At 46.6% G+C, this 23,170-nt stretch overlaps 1 protein-coding gene across 1 annotated transcript; it reads left to right on the forward strand.

Annotated features, from left to right (window-relative positions):
• The first annotated feature begins 14,218 nt into the window (after positions 1–14,218).
• LOC135276065 (cystatin-S-like) lies at positions 14,219–17,482 on the forward strand. Its single transcript, XM_064379443.1, has 3 exons — positions 14,219–14,584; positions 15,974–16,087; positions 17,146–17,482. Exons 1-3 carry the CDS (start codon positions 14,306–14,308, stop codon positions 17,227–17,229), a joined length of 477 nt encoding a protein of 158 aa, XP_064235513.1. The 5' UTR covers positions 14,219–14,305; the 3' UTR covers positions 17,230–17,482.
• The last annotated feature ends 5,688 nt before the right edge of the window (positions 17,483–23,170 follow it).

Consider the following 23,170-nt stretch of genomic DNA (forward strand, 5'->3'; position numbering starts at 1 on the left):
GCGAAAAGCTCTATAAGTTTCCAGCATGGCTGTTTCAGCCAGCACCACTGGTTTCCTCACAAAATTCACACAAAACTGGGCGGCCATTTCAACTGGCGCCATTTGGTTGAATGGCATTCCTGGGGGGACAGAGCCACCCACTCAACAACAAAAGAGGGGGCCAAAAGCAGGGAGCCAGGTGATCTGGCTCGGTGGGCCCCGCTCCGCCACAAAGACCAGCAATCTGAAACATTTCGCAGCAAACGCAGCTGGACCCAGGACAATCCAGCTTGGTGGGGGAAGGGCGTCCACCATTACTGAGGCAGACCACCACTACAGAGGCAGTCCACCATTACCGAGGCAGTTCATCATTACTGAGGCAGTCCGCCATTACTGAGGCAGTCCACCATCACTGAGGCAGTCCACCATTACTGAGGCAGACCACCACTACGGAGGCAGTCCACCATTACCAAGGCAGTTCACCATTACTGAGGCAGTCCGCCATCACTGAGGCAGTCCACCATTACTGAGGCAGACCACCACTACAGAGGCAGTCCACCATTACCAAGGCAGTTCATCATTACTGAGGCAGTCCGCCATTACTGAGGCAGTCCACCATTACTGAGGCAGCCCACCATTACTGAGGCAGTTTTAATTATACCTCTGTGAAGAAAACCACAGCAGCTGGGCAGGGCCTGAGGAAGCTCAGCAACGCCTCTGCTGGCACACCGTGACTAGACAATCTCCTTGCTGGGCAGGGCATATCTGACAAAAGGCAGCAGGACCTCAGGAACTTATAATAAAGCCCCACCTTCCCAGGACAGAGCACCTGGGAAAAGAGGCAGTTATGAGTTACGTTGCAGCAGATTTAATTGTACCTGCCCAGCAGCTCTGAATGGAACAACAGAGCTCCCAGCATAGCACCTGAGCTCTGATAACGGACAGACTGTCTCCTTAAGCAGCTCCCCAACCCCTGTGTAGCCAAAGAAGCACCTCATAAAGGAGAGCTCAGGCTGACATCTGGTGGGTACCCTTCTAGGATGAAGATAACAGAAGGAGAAACTGGCAGCAACCCTGGCTGTTGTGCAGCCGCTGCAGGTGATTCCCAGGCAAGCAGGGTCTGGAGTGGACCTCCAGCCGTACTGCAGCAAAGGGGCCTGACTGTTAGAAGGAAAACTAAAAAACAGAAAGAAATAGCTTCAACATTAACAAAAAGGACATCCACTCAGAGACCTCATTCAAAAGTCACCAACTTTAAAGACCACAAGTAGATAAATCCATGAAGATGGGAATAAACCAGACAAAAAAGATAAAAACACCAAAAATGAGAACACCTCTTCTCCTCCAAGGGAGCACAACTCCTCACCAGCAAGGGAACAAAGCTGGATGGAGAATGAGTCTGACGAATTGACAAAAGCAGGCTTCAGAAGGTGGGTAATAACAAACTTCTCTGAGCTAAAAGAACATGTTCTATTTCAATGCAAAGAAACTAGAGAGATCCAAGATGGCTGATGATTAGCAGCTCGGGCACGTACCTCCCAGTGAAAGCGCAAAGAACGAGAGGACGCCACACTTTCAGACGAATATTAGTTGCTCACGGACCACGAGATTCCCAGTGGAGGAGCTCCACGGGTCGCCAGGGCGACTCTTGTGGCCGGCGTGGCGGTTTTGCTGGTGCCTTAGCACGCCAGTTCTTGGTGCAGAGTCCGGATATTCCCGGGCAGAAAAGCACCATCAATCTTAACACCGCTCTTTTGGCCGGCTCAGTGGATTGCTCAGATTTCGGCGCAGGGAATCAACAAGTTGGACGTCAGAGACCCAGTTAGAAAGTCGGTAATTATAAAGACGACAGACGGACAAATATATAATGAAGGGAAGAAACCAGCGTAAAAAGGTAGAGAATACTCAAAATCAGAATGCCTCTCCCTCTACAGGGGATTGCAATTCCTCATCAGTAACGGAACAAGGCTTAATAGATTACACCGGTATTCCAATAACAGAAGCAGGTTTCCAAACGTGGGTGATAAGAAACTTCTGTGAATTAAAAGAACTTATTCTAACCCAATGCAAAGAAACTAAGAACCTTGAAAAAAGGTTTAACGAAATGTTAATGAGAATGGACAATTTAGAGAAGAATATAAGTGAATTGATGGAGCTGAAAAACACAACACGAGAACTTCGCGAAGCATGCACAAGTTTAAACAGTCGAATTGATCAAGCAGAAGGAAGGATATCAGAAGTCGAGGACCAGCTCAGTGAAATGAAACGAGAAGACAAGAATGCAGAAAAAAGGATGAAAAGGAATGAGCAAAGTCTCCAGGAAATATGGGACTATGTGAAAAGACCTAATTTACGTTTGATAGGTGTACCTGAATGTGATGAAGAGAATGAATCCAAGTTGGAAAATACTCTTCAGGATATCATTCAGGAAAATTTTCCCAACCTGGCAAGGCAGGGTAATATTCAACTCCAGGTAATACAGAGAACACCACAAAGATATTCTTCAAGAAGACCAACCCCAAGGCACATAATTGCCAGATTTATTAGGGTTGAAATGAAGGAGAAAATACTAAGGGCAGCTAGAGAGAAAGTTCAGGTTACCCATAAAGGGAAACCTATCAGACTTACAGCAGATCTCTCAGCAGAAACCCTACAAGCCAGAAAAGAGTGGGGACCAATATTTAACATCCTTAAAGAAAAGAACTTTCAACCCAGAATTTCCTATCCAGCCAAACTAAGCTTTATGTGCGAAGGAAAAATTAAATCTTTTGCGAACAAACAAGTACTTAGAGAGTTCACCACCACCAGGCCTGCTTTACAAGAGCTTCTGAAAGAAGCACTATACATATAAAGGAACAACCAATATCAGCCTTTCCAAAAATATATCAAAAAGCAAAGAACTTTAACACAATAAAAAATTCACATCAACTAATGGGCAAAACAGCCAGCTAGCATCAAATGCTGGTATTAAACTTACATATATTTTAATTGGATAAAAAGCCAAAACCCATCGGTATGCTGCATCCGGGCCCATCTTACATGAAACAATACACAAAGACTCAGAGAGAAGGAGGAAGATTTACCAATTGAACAGAGAGTAAAAATAAACTAATAAACAAAAAGCGGGAGATGCAATTCTCACCTCTGATAAAGTAGACTTTAAAGCAACAAAGATCAAAAGAGGCGAGGAATGACATTACATAATGGCAAAAGGATCAATGCAACAAGAAGAGCTAACGATTCTATAGATCAACGAGATAGAAAATTAACAAGGATATTCAGAACTTGAACTCAGACCCGGAACAAGTAAACTTAATAAATATTTATAGTACTCTCCACTTCAAATACACAAAACATACATTACCACCTCACACCTATTCCAAAGGTGACTATATAATTGGAAGTAAATCACTCCTCAGTAATCGCATAGCATTTCATAGGTTTAAATTAAATATTGGTTGGCTGTTTGTTTGTTATCTTCTTCCCTTACTCCTTCCTGATTACATCATTAAGTATAATTATCAGTATAAAAGAGGTTTTCAATACCCATTACTAAATTGCATTCTAGCCTGGGCAAGAAAGCAATACTCCCATTCTCTCTCCCTCTTTCTTTTCCTTCTCCCTCCTCCCCATTCTCTCTCTCTCTTTCTCTTCCTTTTTTCTCCTTCCTATTCTCTCTCTCTCTTTCTCTAAAAAAAGAAAAAAAAAAACAAGGACACCTTAAAAAAAAAAAAAAAAAAAAAAAAATCTCAGTTCTACCAGTGCTGTGTGATCTTGGAGAAGTTACTTAACCTTTCTGTGCCTCAATTTCCACAAAAAAAAAAAAAAAAAAAAAAAAAAAGAAACTAAGAACCTGCAAAAAATGTTAGACAAAATGCCAACTAAAATAAATGACTTGATGGAGCTGAAAAACACAGCATGAAAACGTCATGAAGCATATACAAGTTTAAATAGCCGAATCTACCAAGCCAAAGAAAGAATATCAGAGATTTAAGATCAACTCAATGAAATAAAATGAGAAGGCAAGATTAGAGAAAAAAGAGTAAAAAGAAATAAACAAAGCTTCAGTAAATATGGGATCATGTGAAAAGACCTAATCCACGTTTGATAGATGTACCAGAATGTGATGGGGAGAATGACTCCAAGCTGGAAAACACTCTGCAGGATATTATCCAGGAAAACTTTCCCAACCTAGCAAGGCAGGCCAACATTCAAGTCCAGTAAATACAGAGAACACCACAAAGATATTCCTCAAGAAGAGCAACCCCAAGGCACATAATCGTCAGATTCACCAGGGTTGAAATCAAGGGAAAAAATGCTAAGGGCAACCAGAGAGAAAGGTCGGGTAACCCACAAAGGGAAGCCCATCAAACCCACAGTGGATCTTTTGGCAGAAACCCTACAAGTCAGAAGAGAGCGGGGGTCGATATTCAACAACCTTAAAGAAAAGAACTTTCAATCTAGAATCTCATATCCAGCCAAACTAAGCTTCATAAGTGAAGGAGTAATAAAATATTTTATGGACAAGCAAATGCTGAGAGAGTTTGTCACCACCAGGCCTGCCTTACAAGAGCTCCTGAAAGAACCACTAAATATGGAAAGGAGCAACCAGTACCAGCCACTCCAAAAACATATCAAGTGGTAGAAAGCATTGACACAATGAAGAAACTGCATCAACTAATGGGCAAAACAACCAGCTAGCATCAAAAATGGCAGGATCAGATCCACACATAACAATATGAACTGTAAATGTAAATGGGCTAAATGCCCCAATCAAAAGACATAGACTGACAAATTGGATAAAAAGTCAAGACCTGTCAGTGTGCTGTATTCAGGAAACCCATCTCACATTCAAGGACACACATAGGCTCAAAATAAAGGGATGGAGGAAGATTTACCAAGCAAAAGGAGAGCAAAAAAAAAAGAAAAGAAAAGAAAAAAAGAAAAAGAAAAAAAAAGCAGGGGTTGCAATCCTAGTCTCTGATAAAGTGGACTTTAAACTAAGAAAGATGAAAAGAGACAAAGAAGGGCATTAAATAATGCTAAAAGGATCAATGCATCAAGAAGAGCTAACGATCCTAAATATATATGCACCCAACGCAGGAGCACCAGGACATATAAAGCAAGTCCTTAATGACCTACAAAGAGACTTAGACTCCCACACAAAAATAGTGGGAGACTTTAACACTGCACTGTCAATATTAGACAGATCAATGAGACAGAAAATCAACAAGGAAATCCAGGACTTGAATGCAGATCTGGACCAAGCAAACTTAATAGATATTTACAGAACTCTCCACCCCAAATCCACAGAATATACATTCTTCTCAGCACCACATAACACCTACTCTAAAATTGACCACTTAATTGGAAGTAAATCACTCCACAGCAAATGCAAAAGAACGGAAATCATAACTAACAGTCTCTCAGACCACAGTGCAGTCAAATTAGAACTCAGGATTAAGAAACTAACTCAGAACCACATAACTACATGGAAACTGAACAACTGGCTCCTGAATGTTGACCGGATAAACAATGAAATGAAGGCAGAAATAAAAGCAACCAGAATGAAGACACAATATACCAGAATCTCTGGGACACATTTAAAGCAGTGTCTAGAGGGAAATTTGTAGCAATAAATGCCCATATGAGAAGCAAGGAAAAATCTAAAATCGACATCCTATGGTCAAAATTGAAAGAGCTAGAGGAGCAAGATCAAAAAAACTCAATAGCTAGTAGAAGGCAAGAAATAACTAATATCAGAACAGAAGTAAAGGAGATAGAGACACGAAAACCCTTCAAAAAATCAATAAACCCAGAAGCTGATTTTTTTGAGAAGAACAACAAAATAGACAGACTGGTAGCCAGAATAATAAAAAAAGAAAAGAGAGGAGAATCAAATAGATGCAATAAAAAGCAATAAAGGGGATATCACCACTGATTTCACAGAAATACAAACTACCATCAGAGATTACTACAAATAACTCTATGCACATAAACCAGTAAACGTGAAAGAAATTGATACATTCCTGGACACTTGGACCCTCCCAAGCCTAAACCAGGAAGAAGTTGAAACCCTGAATAGACCAATAACAAGGGCTGAAGTTGAGGCAGCAATTAATAGCCTACCAACCAAAAAAAGCCCAGGACCAGACGAGTTCACAGCTGAATTCTACCAGACGTATAAAGATGAGCTGGTACCAGTTCTTCTGAAACTATTCCAAACAATACAAAAAGTGGAAATCCTTCCCAAATCATTTTATGAGACCAACATCATCCTGATACTAAAACCCGGCAGACTCAACAAAAAAAGAAAACTTCAGGCCAATATCCATGTTGAACATCGATGCAAAAATCTTCAATTAAATACTGGCAAACTGATTGCAACAGCACATCAAAAAGCTTATCCATCACGATCAAGTAGGCTTCATCCCATGGATGCAAGGCTGGTTCAATATACACAAGTCTATAAACGTAATCCACCACATAAACAGAACCAAAGACAAAAACCACATGATTATCTCAATAGACACAGAGAAGGCCTTTGACAAAATTCAACAGCGCTTTATGCTAAAAATTTTCAGTAAACTAAGTATTGATGGAACATATCTAAAAATAATAAAATCTATTTATGACAAACCCATAGCCAGTATCATACTGAATGGAAAAAACCGGAAACATTCCCTTTGAAAACTGGCACTAGACAAGGATGCCCTCTCTCACCACTCCTATTCAATATAGTATTGGAAGTTCTAGCCAGAGCAATCAGGCAACGAAAAGAAATAAAGCGTATTCAATTAGGAAAAGAAGAAGTCAAATGGTCTCTATTTGCAGATGACATGATTGTATATTTAGAAGAACCCATCATCTCAGCCCAAAATCTGCTTAAACTGATAAGCAACTTCAGCAAAGTCTCAGGATACAAAATCAATGTGCAGAAATCACAAGCATTCCTATACACCAATAACAGACTTAAAGAGAGCCAAATCAAGAACAAAATGCCATTCACAATTTCTACAAAGAGAATAAAATATCTAGGAATACTACTAATAAAGGATGTAAAGGACCTCTTTAAGGAGAACTACAAACCACTACTCAAGGAAATAAGAGAGGACACAAACAGATGGAAAATCATTCCATGCTTATGATTAGGAAGAGTCAATATTATGAAAAGGCCATATTGCCCAAAGTAATTTATAGATTCAGTGCTATCCCCATCAAGCTACCAATGACCTTCTTCACAGAACAGGAAAATCCAACTTAAACTTCATATGGAACCAAAAGGGGCTCGTGGGGCTCAGCCCTTTCCTTCCAAATCCAGCCTATATTCCATGATCTCCATCTGCCTTCTCACTGACTTGCATCCTCTTTCCATAGCACTACAACTGTTAAACCCATCAAGCTTCCCCTCGAGGATCAGCCTTCCAAAAAGTCTTAAATAGGTCCAGGACCAGGTGCACTTAGAATTCCACAGAAATTTCCAGAGGCAGAACTGTCGAAACACTCACCCAAAGGCCAAGACAGAGCCCACTTGGCCTGCAGGAAGCCCCAAGGAGGCCAGGGACAGGCAGGGACCGGTTTAGATGCAAAGTACACATCAGAGTTTCAATTTAAGGACACTTGGAAGCCATGGGCAGGTTGAGTCCAGAACCCACCTAAAAGAGAGTCAGTGCAGGGTGGTGGGATAGGAGTTGGTTTTATAAGTTTGAGGTAGGCAGAGGAAAGTTACAGAAGTTACAATTTAGGGCAGTTTTTACAAGCTGGGAGGGGGTCATAGGACCTGGAGTCAGGAGGTTGCCCGAGGTCAGTTACAAAGTCCAATTGCCTTATCAGTTGAGGCAAGAATAGGAACAATAGAAGAATCTCTCAAAGTTAATTAGGTGCCACAAACATTGATCCTTCTTCCCCTTTTTGTGATTGTCCAGTTACTTCAGACTTTCTAGTTCCAGGAACTCATCTGGAGTGTATGTGCAGGTCACAGAGGTTACCACACCACACATGGCATGGTCAGTCAGTCTAAAAGATGTAACACAAGGTGGCTGGGTTACACCTTGTTTCACACATTTGAGAGTCACGAGACATCAATCAGTATATACTGGTTCAGTCCAGAAAGGAAGGACAACTGGAAGTAGGGAGGGGGCATCCAGGTCATAGGTAGATAAAAGACAAACGGTTGCATTCATTTGAGTTTCTGATTAGCCTTTAACTGAATAAGCAATTTACAGGAATAATATTGAATGAAACAATAGGGCAAAGGAAGCAATCAGATATGCATTTGTCTCATGTAAGCAGAGGGATGACTGAGTTCTGTCTGTCTTTTGTGCACAAGGAATTTCCTTGTGGGCAAGCTGTGCTGGAGGTAGACAGTTTTTTCAATCTTTGTAGCTATCTTATTTAGGAACAGAATGAGAGGCAGGTTTGCCCGATGCAGTTTCCAGCTTGACTTTTCCCTTTGGCTTAGTGATTTAGGGATCCCGAGATGTATTTTCCTTTCACACCTGCATACCTAAATTAATTAGGCAGATTAGATTAATTGAGAGATTGATAGCTGGAAACATAGATATGCCAGGCACTGTACTAAGCACTTCAGAAGTATTTCATTAAATTATCCTGATGCCCCTATGAGTCAGTGTGGTACACTACTGGGACATATTAGATTATTCTTCAAAATAGTAACTCCCTGTTTTCTACCCTCTATGGCAGAGTGCACATCCCCATCACTTTCCTTCGGGCTGGACCATGTGACTTGCTTTAGCCAAGGGAGAGTTGCAGGTGTGAAGTCACCAGAAGCTTCAGATACTTTTGCGCAGTTCACCTTGCCTTCTTGTGCACTGCTCTTGCCATGTGAGAATATGAAAAATGTCGGCCATTGGTCCCTGGAGAAGGATGATAGACGTGGAGCAGAGCCAGCCCAGACAATCCCATCCTAGGTGAGTGACTACCAGTATGACGGCAGATGTGAACAAAATAACTAACCGGTCAATGCCATAGGCCAATGAGATCATGCAGCATCTTATTACAGAGTCCACCATCATAATAACTCACTGATACTGGGAATCATTATATCCCTGATTTTAAAATGATGAGACTAAAGCAGTGGGAGATTTAACAACTTGCCGGTGGTCACAGCCAATCTCTGGGCAGAACCATGGATAACAGTGGGGTTATTATCTAACAGGGGGATACAGGATGGGAGGCAGGGGTGTGGGCCAAAATGATCTTAACACGGGACATGATGAATGATTGGAGCCTGCAGGATGTCCAGTGATGATGTCATGGGCAAGAGGATGAGCAGCTTTACTGCTTGAAGCCTGAGCTTGCTTGAGATGATTCAGGATGATGGCAGTAGGTGTCAACACTCTCACAGTAAGAACGAGAGTGAGCTCAACTCCAGAGACGAGGGGAAGTGGGAAGCGAGTGTTTATAGCCAAGGATGGGGGTGGTAGGGTTAATGGATAAAGCAGAGACATCAAAGGTAGAAGTTTCTAGATAAACTGACCTGACAGAATTCTTGCTAAAGGCAGGACAAAGCCTTAGACATCAAAGTTGAAGAATGAAGAACGTGATCGGATGTTGAGGGTGATCAGATACCAACGGTGAGGGATTCTTTCTAAACTGACTTAGCAGGATTCTTTCCTAAAACAGGGCATCGTGGCCCTGGCAGGGACAGGAGGTCCCGGGCTGGGAGTAGTTGAGGCCTAGGGGAGAAGGCTCGGGGGAGCTTAACTGAGGTTTGGTCAAGGTGAGTCTTGTCTCTGGATCCAGCTCCTCTGTGACAGGGAGGAGAGGGCAGTCAGGGTCACGGAGGGGGCAGGCCTGTCCCGATGACCTCCAGCACTCAGCGACTGGGTTGAACAGGATTCCAAGCAGGAACAGGAACCACTCTCGACAGTCACTGCACTTTGCTAAATGAATTGAAATTTAAGGCTACACAAACAGTGACAGGGAAGTCTCAGCAGTGACCCAAACAGAATTAGAAAATGTGTCCATCCATAGATATCAAGGAGATGACTCACCTCCTCAGAGTCATCAGTTTTCCTCATGGCCAGTCCTCAGCAGGCTGCAGCCCAAGAAATCAGATGGAGCCCTGACTGCACCAGCTGGCAGCCTGAGGTCCCAGAGGCCTCCCGCGTCCCCTCCATTCATATGTGGTTCTTCAGTCACTGAATTTGCCGTGGCAAATGCTCTTTTTGAAAAATAAATGTCAACTTGCATTCCAAAGCCATGAAAGCTGTTCATAAGCTGGTCCCTGAGACAAAGGTTTTGCTTTCCCTCCATGGAGTGCAAAACAGTGAGACCTCAGACACTGGGCTCTGCCCTCTCTCGCTTTTTCTTGCAGGGGCTTCCAGCAGGATTCCTCATGAGTATCACAGTTTCCTAATGATGTGACAGAGCCAAATGTGTTACCAACACTGGCCCATAGTTTAGAAGCATCCACATGTCCTAGGAGAGCCAAATGTGTTACCAACACTGGCCCATAGTTTAGAAGCATCCATATGTCCTAGCAGAGCCAAATGTGTTCCCAACATTGGCTCACAGCTTAGAAGCATCCACGTAGCCGCAATGTTAGAGGAGAGGGAGAAAAGAAGGAGGGAGGGAGTGTGTAAGAGATGAGCTTGACCCCAGAGACTTCCAGGCACTCCATAAAGGAGGCTCCCGTTTGAGAAGCCACCAAATTCTGTGGCTGCTCAGTCTCAGCTCCTACCACAGACCAAAGTGTTAGTTGCTCAAAATCCAAATGTGCAGAATCTCAACCCTTGGCCAACTTGTCCTCACCACTGGCCCCTTCAGGTGATGCTTTCTGTGCTTGGTCATTCGTTAATTATAGTATTGTTCAGTGTTCACTTATGATTGCTCATTCATTACAGAGAACTTCTACCACTCACCTAATTTCTCATCCTACTAATTCAGATCATGGGATCAGTAGTCACCCAGGCAGCCTGGAGGAACACGGCTTTCTCTTGTCACCTGGCAGAAGGGAAACATGCCCCCTCCTGGGCAGCTGGACTCCTCCAGGTTACATGGGTGCTGGATGCCCCAGGCTTGGTCCTCAGTCCATGATTGCTATCTGGGCCTCTCCTAATGTGTCCTTAAAACTGTGGACTATGGAAATCAGGGAACAAAGTGTTCTGTCAACTTTTTTTTGAGATGGGGGTTTTACTGTGTTGTACAGGCTGGAATTGAACTCTTGGATTCAAGGAATCTTCCTGCCTCAGCCTCCTAATTAGCTAGGATTACAGGTGCACCACCACACCTGCCTACTCCATCATTTTCAACCGTGTTGACACATCACTGCTGAAGTCTGTCCATCTGTGCTTGTCTGAACCCCCAGACACTACGCTTTACAAAGGAGCCTCTTTCTACAGATACACGACAGACACATTTACCTAAGGTCATCAAACATCTGGAGCCGCTGGCCACCTACCCTAACCTGCCACTTCCTATCACTCCACACTGGACACCACACCTGTACCTCCTCCTAAGAGCAGCCTACACTGGTGTGTTTCCTACTGAGATTAGAGAGGGTGCTGCATCAGGACAGCTGACCCTCCCTGCCGTGCATGCCAGCATCCAGACAGAGGATGACTACCTGTGGTGTCATCACATACGGGGCACAGGACAGCACTCTGACCCCTCCCTCTCACTTCACCCACCAGCACATTCTCGCTGTTTGGGTGACCACCATCTCCTTTCCAGTGATAAAGAAAAGAAGGTTGCCTGACTCTCAGCTTACCCTCTGAACAGCACATCTTCCTGAGTCCTTACTCCTAGGTGTCCAAGGAAGGTGGGAGCCACAGCAGAAAATTAACTCCTACCTTTGGAGATGACCATTCTGCTCTCAATACCTGCCTGGTAAGGGACTTCCCTCTCTTTCCCTGTCTAGGGATCTCTCCACACTTTCCTGTCTAACTAGGAGGCATCATGTGTAACCCTGTTTGAAGACCTTCCCTCCCTCTCCCAGCAATAAACACCATGCCTGGGACACCTGCTGTGTCTGGTGGGGTATACAGCTTTTCTAGGGGTGCTGGATTCACAGTGGGGTGAGAAGACCACTGGGCCTCGGGTAACAAGGTCCCCAATTCTAACACTGAACATGAACCCATCAGTAATGTTGTTTCCACTATTGAGTTCCTGCCGATCCAGCCCAGCCATGGCCGGGCCCAAGGATCACAGAGGGTCGGGGCTGATGCTGGCTGACCCTCACCTCCCCAACTCCCAGGAGAGTCCTCTGGGTGCCCTGCAGAGGCCAAGGGTTTCCAAGTGTTTCTGGGCAAGTCTGCCACCTCACCATAAGGGCATTTGCCACAGGGTCACCTTCAGACACGCAGGGTCTGGTTGAGACAACACGAGGAGCAGCTGACTGCCCAGAGCCCCCTCACTCTCCATTCCTGGAGTCACATTCCAGCCCAGGACTGCAGCCTGCCGAGCTGGGGGCTCTGACAGCCCACAGGGCAACCAGCTGTCCACGTCCTCAGTCTGGGGAGAAGGAGAACTCACAATCCTGGCAATGAAGCAACTCGGGGGCTGCTGGAAAGCCACGCTGAGCAAAGAGCAAAGACACACCGGGGCTCGGACTGCAGGACTCATTCCTGGGAAGCTAAGGACAGGCGACAAAGCAGTCTACAGGGCCGGATGAGGGCTGCCAGGGCGGGGTGGGCACGAGGGTGGGCTGCAGAGGAAGGAGGACACCATCTGGGGCAAGGCAGAAACGGGTCTGGACAAAGTGGTAACACGGGTGTATGCATTTATGAAATCCTCCAGATTGCGCACATACAATTAGGCACTTTACTGTATGTAAATTCTACCTCATTCAAGGCAATTTTTAAATATCGGGCGAGTCTGCCACGCAGTGCACCCAGGAAAGGAGTCCAAAGCATGTCTTCCCTAGGACTGGAGCAAGAGAGGCTTTTGGGCTCCCACATTCATCGTGAGGCAGCTGCTCCCTCTCCTGACACCCCCACGGAGGTCTCCCTGCACTTTCTACTCGGCCCCACTCACAGTTATGGTGAGATTCCAGGTCATTCCCTTCCCTGCTCACACCCCCTCCAGGAGCTTCCTCTTGGAGCAGGCCCACCCAGCCCCACCTCAGGGCTTTGCACTGGCTATTCCCCCGCTGCCTGGGGCTTCTCAACCCGTCCAGTCTGGTAGAGACCACCCTGCTGACCAGAGTCCTACGGTCTCTCTGCAGCCCCTGTTCTATTTCACTCCAACAGAGCGATTCTAACTCCCTGATAATAATTGGTAATCATAACCTACCATCCCTACACACACTGTGTAGGAACGGACTGTGCAGTTCCACAGCCACCAGCCACATGTGCCACGGGACACTTGAACTGGGGCCGGTCCAAAATGACTCCTGGTCTAAGAGTAAAAAATACACAGGGAATTTCAATGACTTACGAAACCAAAAAAAAAAAAAAACTCCATAAAGTATCTCAATAATTGTTCCAATGGGCTGAAATAATATTACGGCTATATTAGGTTAAATACATATTTTAACATGACTTTCACCCATTTATTCTTATCTTTGCAAAGCATCTACTAGAAATGTGAAATTGCTCATGGGTCCGGGTCACATCTCTGTTGGTGGCAGCTCTGCACGTCACCTCTATGGCTCATTATCCAGGTTCAATCTTCAAGCCCTAGGACTCCTGGCACGGGGAGTAGCTGGTGACAGGTTTGTTTACTGAATAATGAGTTATGAAAACACAAGCCAGTGACCTTTTCCCAAAAGGTTAATTCCCTTAAATTTTACAAAGAAATTATCCACAGTAGGGTGTGGGCAGAGTCTTCTGGAACTTTCTGAAATAACCTCCCTGCTCCAGAGATTCCGAGGCTGTGTCTAAGTGCTCCTGGATGCCCCTGACATCTGAAGACCCCAGGAGGCCAAACCCTGTTTTTTTTTTTTCCTTTTCTGAGTAAACAGGATGTCACGTTGCTTTCACAGCCAAAGGAGCAATGTTCCCTCTGTGGAGATCAGGGTCACTCCAAGTGGGGAGCACTGGGGAAGAGGGGCACTGCTCGGGGGAGGCTGCAGTGAGGACAGGAGTGGGGAGGAGGGGAGATGGAGGCGGAGGCTGGATATGGACAGGAGGAACTTAGGCAGAGATGGAGCTTGTTGGGGGGTGGGGCAGTGAAAGGAGAGATGGAGGAAGAGAGGGGTGGACAGAAAGAGGAGGAGGAGTGAGGGGCGGGCATGGAAGGGGTGGGGCTGGGATGCCCCAGCAGGATAAATGCCTGGCTGCTGCTCCTCTGGGTATCCCACCTCAGGCTCTCCGCGTCCTCTCCTGCAGCTCCAGCTCTGTGCTCTGCCTCTGAGGAGCCCATGGCCCTGCCGCTCTGCATCCCACTGCTCCTGCTGGCCGCTCTGCCTGTGGCCCTGGCGGCGGAGGAGGACAGGATACTTCCGAGTCCGGAGGAGGAGGATACGATACTTTTGAGCTCCCAGAAGGAGAATCAGAATTTTGTGAGTGGCATCTATGATGCAGACCTCAATGATGAGTGGGTACAGCGTGCCCTTCACTTCGCCGTCAGCAAGTACAATGAGGCCACCAAAGATGCCTACTACAGACGCCCGCTGCGGGTACTGCGAGCCAGAGAGCAGGTGCGTGCTGCCACCACCCGAGGGGTCCTGAGTCCCAGCCTGGTTTTTCACTCCACTCGCAATAGCATTCCCAGCAAATCAACACTGACACATTCATGATCTAATGCTCAGACTCATTGGGCTTTCCCTGACTCTCTGCTGATGGCCTTCATGTCCAAGGTCGGTCCCAGGACATGCACTGTAGCCACGGTCCTGCCCTTTCACCTCCTTTAACCTGCAGGAGCCGCTGTGTCTGTGCCGTGACCGTGGCATTCCCCAGGGTTCAGCAGGTGTAGATGGGACTGTGCTGACTCGGGGTGGGCTTGGCGCTGCTCAGGATGAGATCCAGGCCATGAGGCCGGTCCTCCTCCCTGAGTCCTCTCCGCAGGGACCACGTGGGAGCCTGGCTCTTTGTCCTGCAGAGCCTTGCTTCCCTCCCCGAGTCACACCCTTGAGCACAGCCTCTTAGGCTGACCCAGGTCCCAGCTTGACCTGCATCCCATGGCAGAGCAACAAACAGTGAGGCAGGCTTTATAGTTCCTCCACCTTCTCCTGGAGATTCAGAGGAGTCCAGACCAGCCCCGTTTCTCCTCCTGCAGCCCTCAGCTGGGGCCCTCTCCCTGCACATGGGGTGCACTCTCTGTTGCTGAGGTCCCCGCAGTCCTGCACCTCCCTCTCAAGTGTAACGGTAACTTGGAGTGAAGCACAGGGCATTGCAGACCATCAGCCCCAGAACCCTATTGTATACATGGGTAACCTGAGACTCGAAGGAGCTCAGCAGTTTTCCTGGTTTCAAGGGGCAAGATCCAGCACCCTGGCCTCAGGGTCCCTCATCCCAGGTTTCTCCACGGTTCTGACAAGTTGGTCTGGGAGAGGCCCAGTGTAGGGAAACGGCTCAATTCTTTTCTGCAATTGTAAGACACGCAGGTGTGCTGCTGATTTTAGAAATGTTGATGGAAGTTCACACTTAAAAAGGAGGCATCCAGAAAGCAGTTCTTATTGGCCCCAAATATCTGGGCGTGTGAAGCGTCTCATTTCCTACAATTAAATGAAGTAATAGATGAATCTGGGTTCTATGAAGCGTGTGAGATTTTAGGAAGTTAGCTGAAATTTTGTCATCAGATGACAGCCTTAATAGAAAACATTCAGTGTCCCCTCGCCCCTCAGCCACAGGTAGCAGAATTCAATGAATCCTTTACCCGGCACAGAGAACACAATGTTTAAGAGAGGGCATGAGGCCCAGCACCCCGACAGCTGACAGGAGCAGGGGCTTGTGGGCCTTGTGGTGACAGTGTGGGCAGCTCACCTAGCCCCAGGCAAGTCCAGTGTCTCAGTCACAGTGAAGTGCTTGTGGGTGCCTGTCACTGATGGAGAGCACCGTTCGTGTGTCCTGTTTTCTCGTGTGTGTAGACCGTGGCCGGGACCAACTACTTTTTCGACGTAGAGATTGGCCGAACCACATGTACCAAGTCCCTGCCCGATTTGGACACCTGTCCGTTCCGTGAACAGCCGGAACTGCAGAAGGTACGTTCCCGATATGGGTCCCAGGACAGCGTGCACTGCAGAGGGGTGTGTGTGTGTCAGCCTCTGCCCTACACACATTTGGAGGGCATGTGTGTATCCAAGTGTGTTTGTGGGAGCCATGGATGTGTACCTAGGGGTGTGGATAGGTGTAGGTGTGCATGTGGAAAGGTACATGTCTGTACACACATGTGCCCTTGTGTGGGGAGGTGGATAGGGGCATGTGTGCGTGTGTGTGGATGTGACGGGGGAGTATAGGAGTTTCTACACAGATCCGTGTGGGTGAAGGGTTCAAGTAAGTTTATGTAGTTGCCTATGCGTGTGCAGATGAGGTGGGGAGGGATGCCGGTGGTGAATTTGACTTGCTAGAAAGCCTTTTCCTTAGGAATGGTTACTGGGAGATCAAGTCAGCCTGCATTGGGGTATTGCCTGCCGACCTGAAGGAAGCAGCTGCAGGGCTGGGTGCTGGGCAAGGAGAAGGGGCTCTGTCTAATCCCAGCCTCAGGCACCTGCCTGCAGCCATGGCCACACTGAGCAGATTAGAGGGAACTAGAAGCCTGTTAGTCACCAAACCCTCAGCCCTGCCCCACTCACCCGACACCAGCCTCTCCAAGGACCTGCTGGTTCTCATGAGGTCTCCTCTCAGGGGAGAGCCACAGTCCCCATGTTGCCGCCTCCCCATGTCCCAGTTATTTGAGGGGGAGTTCCGCTGCCCTGGGTTCTTCTCTCTGGCCCCTGTTGGTGCTGGCCTGGGTGCTGAAGGTAGAAGGAGCTGGGTGCAGTGAGCCGCCTCCCCCTCCCTGCACCCTTGGAGCTCTGGAGGCCTTGCACAAGCTGCTCCTCCCAGGGCTGTGCTGGGGCAGGAATCCTGCAGGCTGGTGTGGGGCAATGGAACAGCCACTATTTATTCTAGCTCGGTGCTCGGGGACTCAGCAGGGTGGGGTGGGGGCCCAGTGTCTCACCTCCATTGATCCTCACGCAGCTTCTGACATCTCATGCCCAGGTGTCTTCCCCTTTAACTGTGACCCACACTGATTGTCCCTCTCTCTTCCCTTTCACAGAAAGAGTTCTGCTCTTTCCAGATCTACGAAGTTCCCTGGGAGAACACAATGTCCCTGGTGAAATCCAGGTGTCAGAAAGCCTAGGGGTCTGTGCCAGGCCAGCCACACCGACCACATCCTACTCCCACCCCTGTAGTGCTGTCACCCCTGGACTGGTGATCCCCACCCTGAGGAAGGTCTCCCCATGGGCCTGCACCAGGAGACAGAGAAGGCGGCAGGAGGCCTTTGTTGCTCGGCAGGGGGCGCTGCCCTCCCTCCTTCCTCCTTACTTCTCACAGCCCCTGTGTGCAGCTCACACCTCCCCCCCAACCTCCTGCAATAAAACAGTAGCATCGCCTCCCTCTGAGTTCTTGGCTGTCTGGGGATGTGCACACAGGCGGGGTTTCTGCAGTTCCTTCATGAAGCCTCCTCATTCTGCTGGTGTGCAGATTAGAGGAGCATCTGGGAGCTGATACGGCCACAGCAAGGCCATCTGAGGACCTGCTGTGGCTTTAGGAGACCTGAGCCTCAGAACAGGGAGAGAGCAGCCAGGGGCTGGAAACCCAGGCCTTCAGCCTCAGCAGCCCCTGGTGAGGAGGTCAGGGAGAGACAGGCGCCCAGGCTGCTGCCCTGGAAGCTGGGCTGCTGCTTTGGTCTGAATTCCTGGTGAGACCAGGAGGAGGGGCTGGCTGTGTCCACAGGCAGGGCCGATGCCTCAGTGGAACTGGCCAGGCTGTAGATTCCATCTGTGCCTGCAGAGTTGAGCAGACTCCAGGGACTCTGCTTCTCTCATCCCGTCCCCTAGACACTAAATACATAGCGATCGATGTCTGCTTCTTTCCACAGGAGACTGGGACTTTACATGCAAACAAAGTCCAAAAGAGTGTGTGTGTGTGTGTGTGTGTGTGTGTGTACTGATGGGGAGAAATGAGAAATGCCAAGCGGACCAAAGACCGGCAAGATCACACAGAGAAAGCATCGCCGGCTGTCATCCTTCCTGGGAGGTGTGCCCCAGGCTGGGAGGTTGTTTCCTATGCTGGGACGCTGTGCCCTGGGAGAGTTTTACATGTTCACACCTGGCAGCTCTTTCTCTGGACTTGGATTTAAAACAAGCACTCAGGTCAGGCTTCTTGGTAGGGATGGAAAAGTAAAACACAAATGAAAGTGACATGCAGTGAACTCTTGTTTTACATAAAGAGGATGTTTTAATTAATAGATGACATCCCCTTAGTGTCAAAACTATTCTGTAGAACAGTGGGTAGCTTCGCTCTGAAGAAAAGGCTGCAGTCCTAAGACTCAGGACGCCCTGCGCAGCCCTCCCCTTTGCCATTTCAGGACAGAGGGGTGCAGCCCTCGGGGCAGGTGCCTCCGGGGTGGGGTTCTCAGACATCTTCCACACCTAGAGCGGCACTGACCAAGGGTGGCTACCGTGAAGAGCCGGGGGAAATGACAAAGGGGGAACTGTCCAAAAAGCCCGGAGGCCAGTACCCCATGTGCTACACCCAGAAAGCCAGGAGGAGAATGTTCTGGCAAGGAGAGTGCAGAGCAGCTGCTTCCGTTTCCTCTCCACCCCCACGGGATTTAACCAAGGTTTTGGGTTGAAGGAAGTGAAGCTGCAGACAGAAGGCCATGAGCTGGGGAGAGTTGAGTCTGAGGCTCACCCGGTATCGGGGGAGTGGGTGAGTGCACACAGTGATTCACGCTTCTGTTGAAAGGGAAGGGCCGAGAGCAGAACGGAAGGTGCCCAGGAGTGGTGGCCAGGGATGAAGCCCTCCCTGCATGGAGACCCTCATGGTTCTCTACCTGGTGAAGGTTCTGTCTTGATATAAGCAACCGCCATCCAAGCACACAGGAACAGGTGACTCTGTGTAAAGCAGCAACTTTTCTGACATCTCTCCTCCTCGGGGAAGTGGAGGGTGAAGTCGGGCTCTGTAGTGGGCTCCTTCCGCCCTCTCCCTGTGTGCCTGTTCCCTAGGAGGGGAGCAGGGCACAGGGAGGCTGAAGGTGAGCAGGTGGGACTTCGGTCTTCTGGACCAAGCTGAGGGGCTGGGCTGTGTCGGGAAGCTACCCGGTGTTTGGAGTAGGAAGGAGTCTCCTGAGGGTCACGTTTTGGAAATTCTACACCTCTTCTAAGAGTTCCTTTAGCAAAAATAATGCCACAAATTCTTGCTTAAAGACTAAAACCACAGAGGTTCAGTCTTCCAGCATAGACAAATCACTCTGGAGAGAGAGCCTAGTCCGTTGGAGGCCTGGGAAGCAAGACCCAGTGCAGTCATTCCTTGGGCAGGTGGATTCTCAGCACCATGACCACGGTGACCCCAGTTCTGTGAGGTCTGACGCTTACATGACTCACGGGCTTATCTGCGTGAAAATAGCGTAACATAACCATTCGAAACTAAGCACAAACGTTGGTGTTTATTTAGAAGAAATAAGTCACAACAGATTACTCATTTTAAAATCCCGAATAATTCTACAATCATCTGAAATTTCAGGAAAATAATATAAATCCTAGTGCAATCAGTCACCTAAACAGATTTTGCAGTCAACACACTCAGGATTATTAGCTTGTAGCAAAAAGGGAAAAAACTCGCTTCAAGAAACCTGGAATGACTCACAAAAACTAAGAAAAGAGTTTATTATAAGACTGTGGGGCGGGATTCGAGGCTGGAGTCACAGACCCAGAGCACGGCGGGCCTCTGTGTCAAGCTCCCAGTGTCGAGTCTGGTCTGCAAAGTGGACCTAGGCCCTATGTCCTCAGAACCCATGAAGTCCAGCCAGATGTGGGACGTTCTGTCCCAAAACCTCTTCTGTGTAGCTGTGTGCTTCTGTGTAAAGGTGGAAATAGATCCTCCAGGCAGTGGGATATTCTTACTCATAAACAAGTTTCTGACAGCCCCTGACACTAGAGAAGAGGGTCTTCCATTGAGGCAGAAAGAAGCCATCAGCCAAGCAGGAGGCGGCGTGACATTTCAAAGCTGCAGCTTGAGAGACACGTTGTTTCCTGCTCATGATGCCACTGGCTTTGACCCCATCAGTCCATCCAACCACCCTGCAGATGGAAGGGCAGATTTGTTCTTCCTTAATTTATGCTCTTTTTACTTGCTAATATAATGTTTTTATTAATTACCCACTTGACACAACAGTGTAATAAGTTATTTCTATGTTTTCATACTCAACTGTTGAGTCACTATTTGCCTCATTACATGACATTGATTTTATAATAGAATTTTCTATAAATATAGGAGAAAAATAAACCAGTCTTCCCACCAAGTTTGATCACTTTAAAATATTGATAAATACTACAATTGTCCAAAATTATCAAATACAACAATCAACCCTACTTGTGAAAATTATTGTTTATAACATGAAAATTAAAGCCACTATGAGATATTATCTCATACTAGTCAGAATGGCTGTTATTAAACAGTCAAAAATGGCCAGGTGCAGTGGTTCATGCTTGTAAAATTTTGAGAGGCCAAAGTGGGTAGCCCATGCATTCAGGACAAGCCTGGGCAGCAGAGTGAGACCTTGTCTCAACAAACAAGAAAAAAATAGGGCCGGGCGCGGTGGCTCACGCCTGTAATCCCAGCACTTTGGGAGGCCGAGGCGGGTGGATCACGAGGTCAAGAGATTGAGACCATCCTGGTCAACATGGTGAAACCCCGTCTCTACTAAAAGATACAAAAAAAAAATTAGCTGGGCACGGTGGCGCGTGCCTGTAGTCCCAGCTACTCAGGAGGCTGAGGCAGGAGAATTGCCTGAACCCAGGAGGCGGAGGTTGCGGTGAGCCGCGATCGCGCCGTTGCACTCCAGCCTGGGTAACAAGAGCGAAACTCCGTCTCCAAAAAAAAAAAAAAAAAAATAGCCAGGTGTGGTAGTGTGGGCCTTGCTACTCAGGAAGCAGAGCCGGGAGACCTGGAGCCCAGGAGGTTGGGGCTGCAGTGACCTATCATCATTCCACTGCACTCCAGCCCGGGCAACGAAGGGAGACCCTGTCTCAGAAAAAGTCACAAAGCAAGATATTGGAAAAGATGTGTTGGTGGCTGTGTAATTAGTGTGACCTCTATGGAAAACAGTGTGATAATTTCTAGAAAATGAAAAATAGAACTACCCTTCAATCCAGCAATTCCACTACTGCACAGGTACCCCCAAAAAGAAAGAAATCATTATATAAAAAAGATTTCTGCATTTGTATGTTTATTGTAGCACAATTCAGAATAGCAAAATTGTGAAGTCAACCTAAGTGTCCATCAACACATGATTGAATAAAACAATCTGGTTGCTATGTACCATGGAATACTATTCAGCCATAAAAGCAAATAAAATTATGACTTTTGCAACAATGTGTATGGAACTGGAGGTCATTACCCGTAGTGAAATGACTCAGAAACAGAAAATCAAGAACTACATGTTCCCACTTACACGTGGGGGCTACACCATGGTCATGGACATACTGAGTGGAATGATGGACATTGGAGGCTCCAAACAGTGGAAGGATGGAATGAGGGTGAAAGTGAAATGTCGCCTATCGTGTAAAATCTATATTATTTGCGAAATGGCTCACTAAAAGCCCAGATTTTACCTCTACAAAATATATGTAGATACATGTAACAGAACTACACCTGGACCCCTAAATCCATAAAAATCTAAACAAATTAATTTCAAATAAATACATTTTCAAATGTCATACACCCTATAATTCAATAATGTATAGCCAATCATGAGTCAAAGTTATTTCAGGAAACCAATGAGAATTACTGATTAACAACTTTTGCATCCACATCTTCTCTTCATTTGTACTTTTCTTCCTTAAAATCTTGAGTTTCTCTTTTGTTCTACAGAGCAGTCCCCAAGGCAACTGGAAAGTGTGTCCTGAACTCCACTCTGTCCTTGATCTCTGTGCTTAAATAAACTCTCTCTCAACTGGAACAAAAATTAAGAGAAATGAATGAATACAAAAATAATTTCAAAACAAACTGTACAGTGCGCACAGAAACCTAAAGCAAGGATCTTAATGTTTATCTTATAATTAGTTATTAAAGTGTCTCCTTGATTGTTCTGTTTTTCTGAATAGAGGAGATCAAAGTGAAACCAATAGCTATATGAACAACACTTGGCTATAAATCTACGAAATAAATGTTGACAAATTATACCTTTTTAAATAAAGAGAATTGTGCAGAACAAAAGCTTAATGTATAGCCTATAGTAGATGGGCAATACATATTTGTATTTAGTGGGAAAATGAATGAATTTCTGTTTTACAAAAAGCATGGGATGCCCTACAAAATTAATGAAAGATCCTCATTCCTTTTTTAAAATAACGAAGTTTAAAAGAGAAGAAAATTTTAAAGAAATTATAAAGATTGCATGTACTTGGTTCCTATTTTATTCTTTTCCTCTTTACATATCTTCTTCCCCTCTGTTTAATTCTTTCTCCTTTTCCTGCTCTTGGTAAATAATCAAATGTTTCTGCTCTCATTCTGTCTATATATTGATTGTCAAAACCAGAACACATACCTATTAGGCAAGCACAATGGGTAGGAACACCATGTCCAATCTTGGGAAAGTATCTTAATCTTTCTCAGTCTCATTTCTCTTAGCTTGAAATGGTGGCATCAGTCAGGATGACCTGGGTTATGCTGTGGTTCCAAAAAAATATATCAAGGACTTAAGACAGCAACATACCATTCCATTATCGTGACTGCTATTTGTATGGATGCAGTGCATGTGTGTTGGGGGTGCTGGGCCATGTTGTGCTCACTCTGGATCCCAAGATAATGGACAAGACACCTTCACAACAGTAGCAGGGGCCAAGGCAGTGAGCACCTGCTCTCCCCAAGCGCAACTGGGAGTAACAGATGTCACTTATTCTTCTATTATGTTTACCAAAGCAGGTCATAACTACAACGAACTCAAAGGAAGTGGAAGGACAGTCCTGGCTTGCAGCCATAAGAAACAGAAGCACTCAAGGGACAGCTCTAATGACTACCGCAAGTGCCCACCCAATCACACCAGGCAGATGCCTGTGCTTCTGATTGAATAGAAC

The sequence above is a fragment of the Aotus nancymaae genome, unplaced genomic scaffold (assembly GCF_030222135.1).
Source record: "Aotus nancymaae isolate 86718 unplaced genomic scaffold, 86718_ANA_hifiasm-v0.15.2.pri h1tg000001l, whole genome shotgun sequence".
NCBI classification, from domain to species: Eukaryota; Metazoa; Chordata; class Mammalia; order Primates; family Aotidae; genus Aotus; species Aotus nancymaae.

Excerpts from the sequence above, each read along its gene's own strand:
- LOC135276065 (XM_064379443.1), top strand. The coding sequence starts at position 14,306 with ATGGCCCTGCCGCTCTGCATCCCACTGCTCCTGCTGGCCGCTCTGCCT. Across the intron at positions 14,585-15,973 it reads TACTGCGAGCCAGAGAGCAG|ACCGTGGCCGGGACCAACTA; the intron begins GTGCGTGCTGCC and ends TCGTGTGTGTAG. Across the intron at positions 16,088-17,145 it reads AACAGCCGGAACTGCAGAAG|AAAGAGTTCTGCTCTTTCCA; the intron begins GTACGTTCCCGA and ends TCCCTTTCACAG.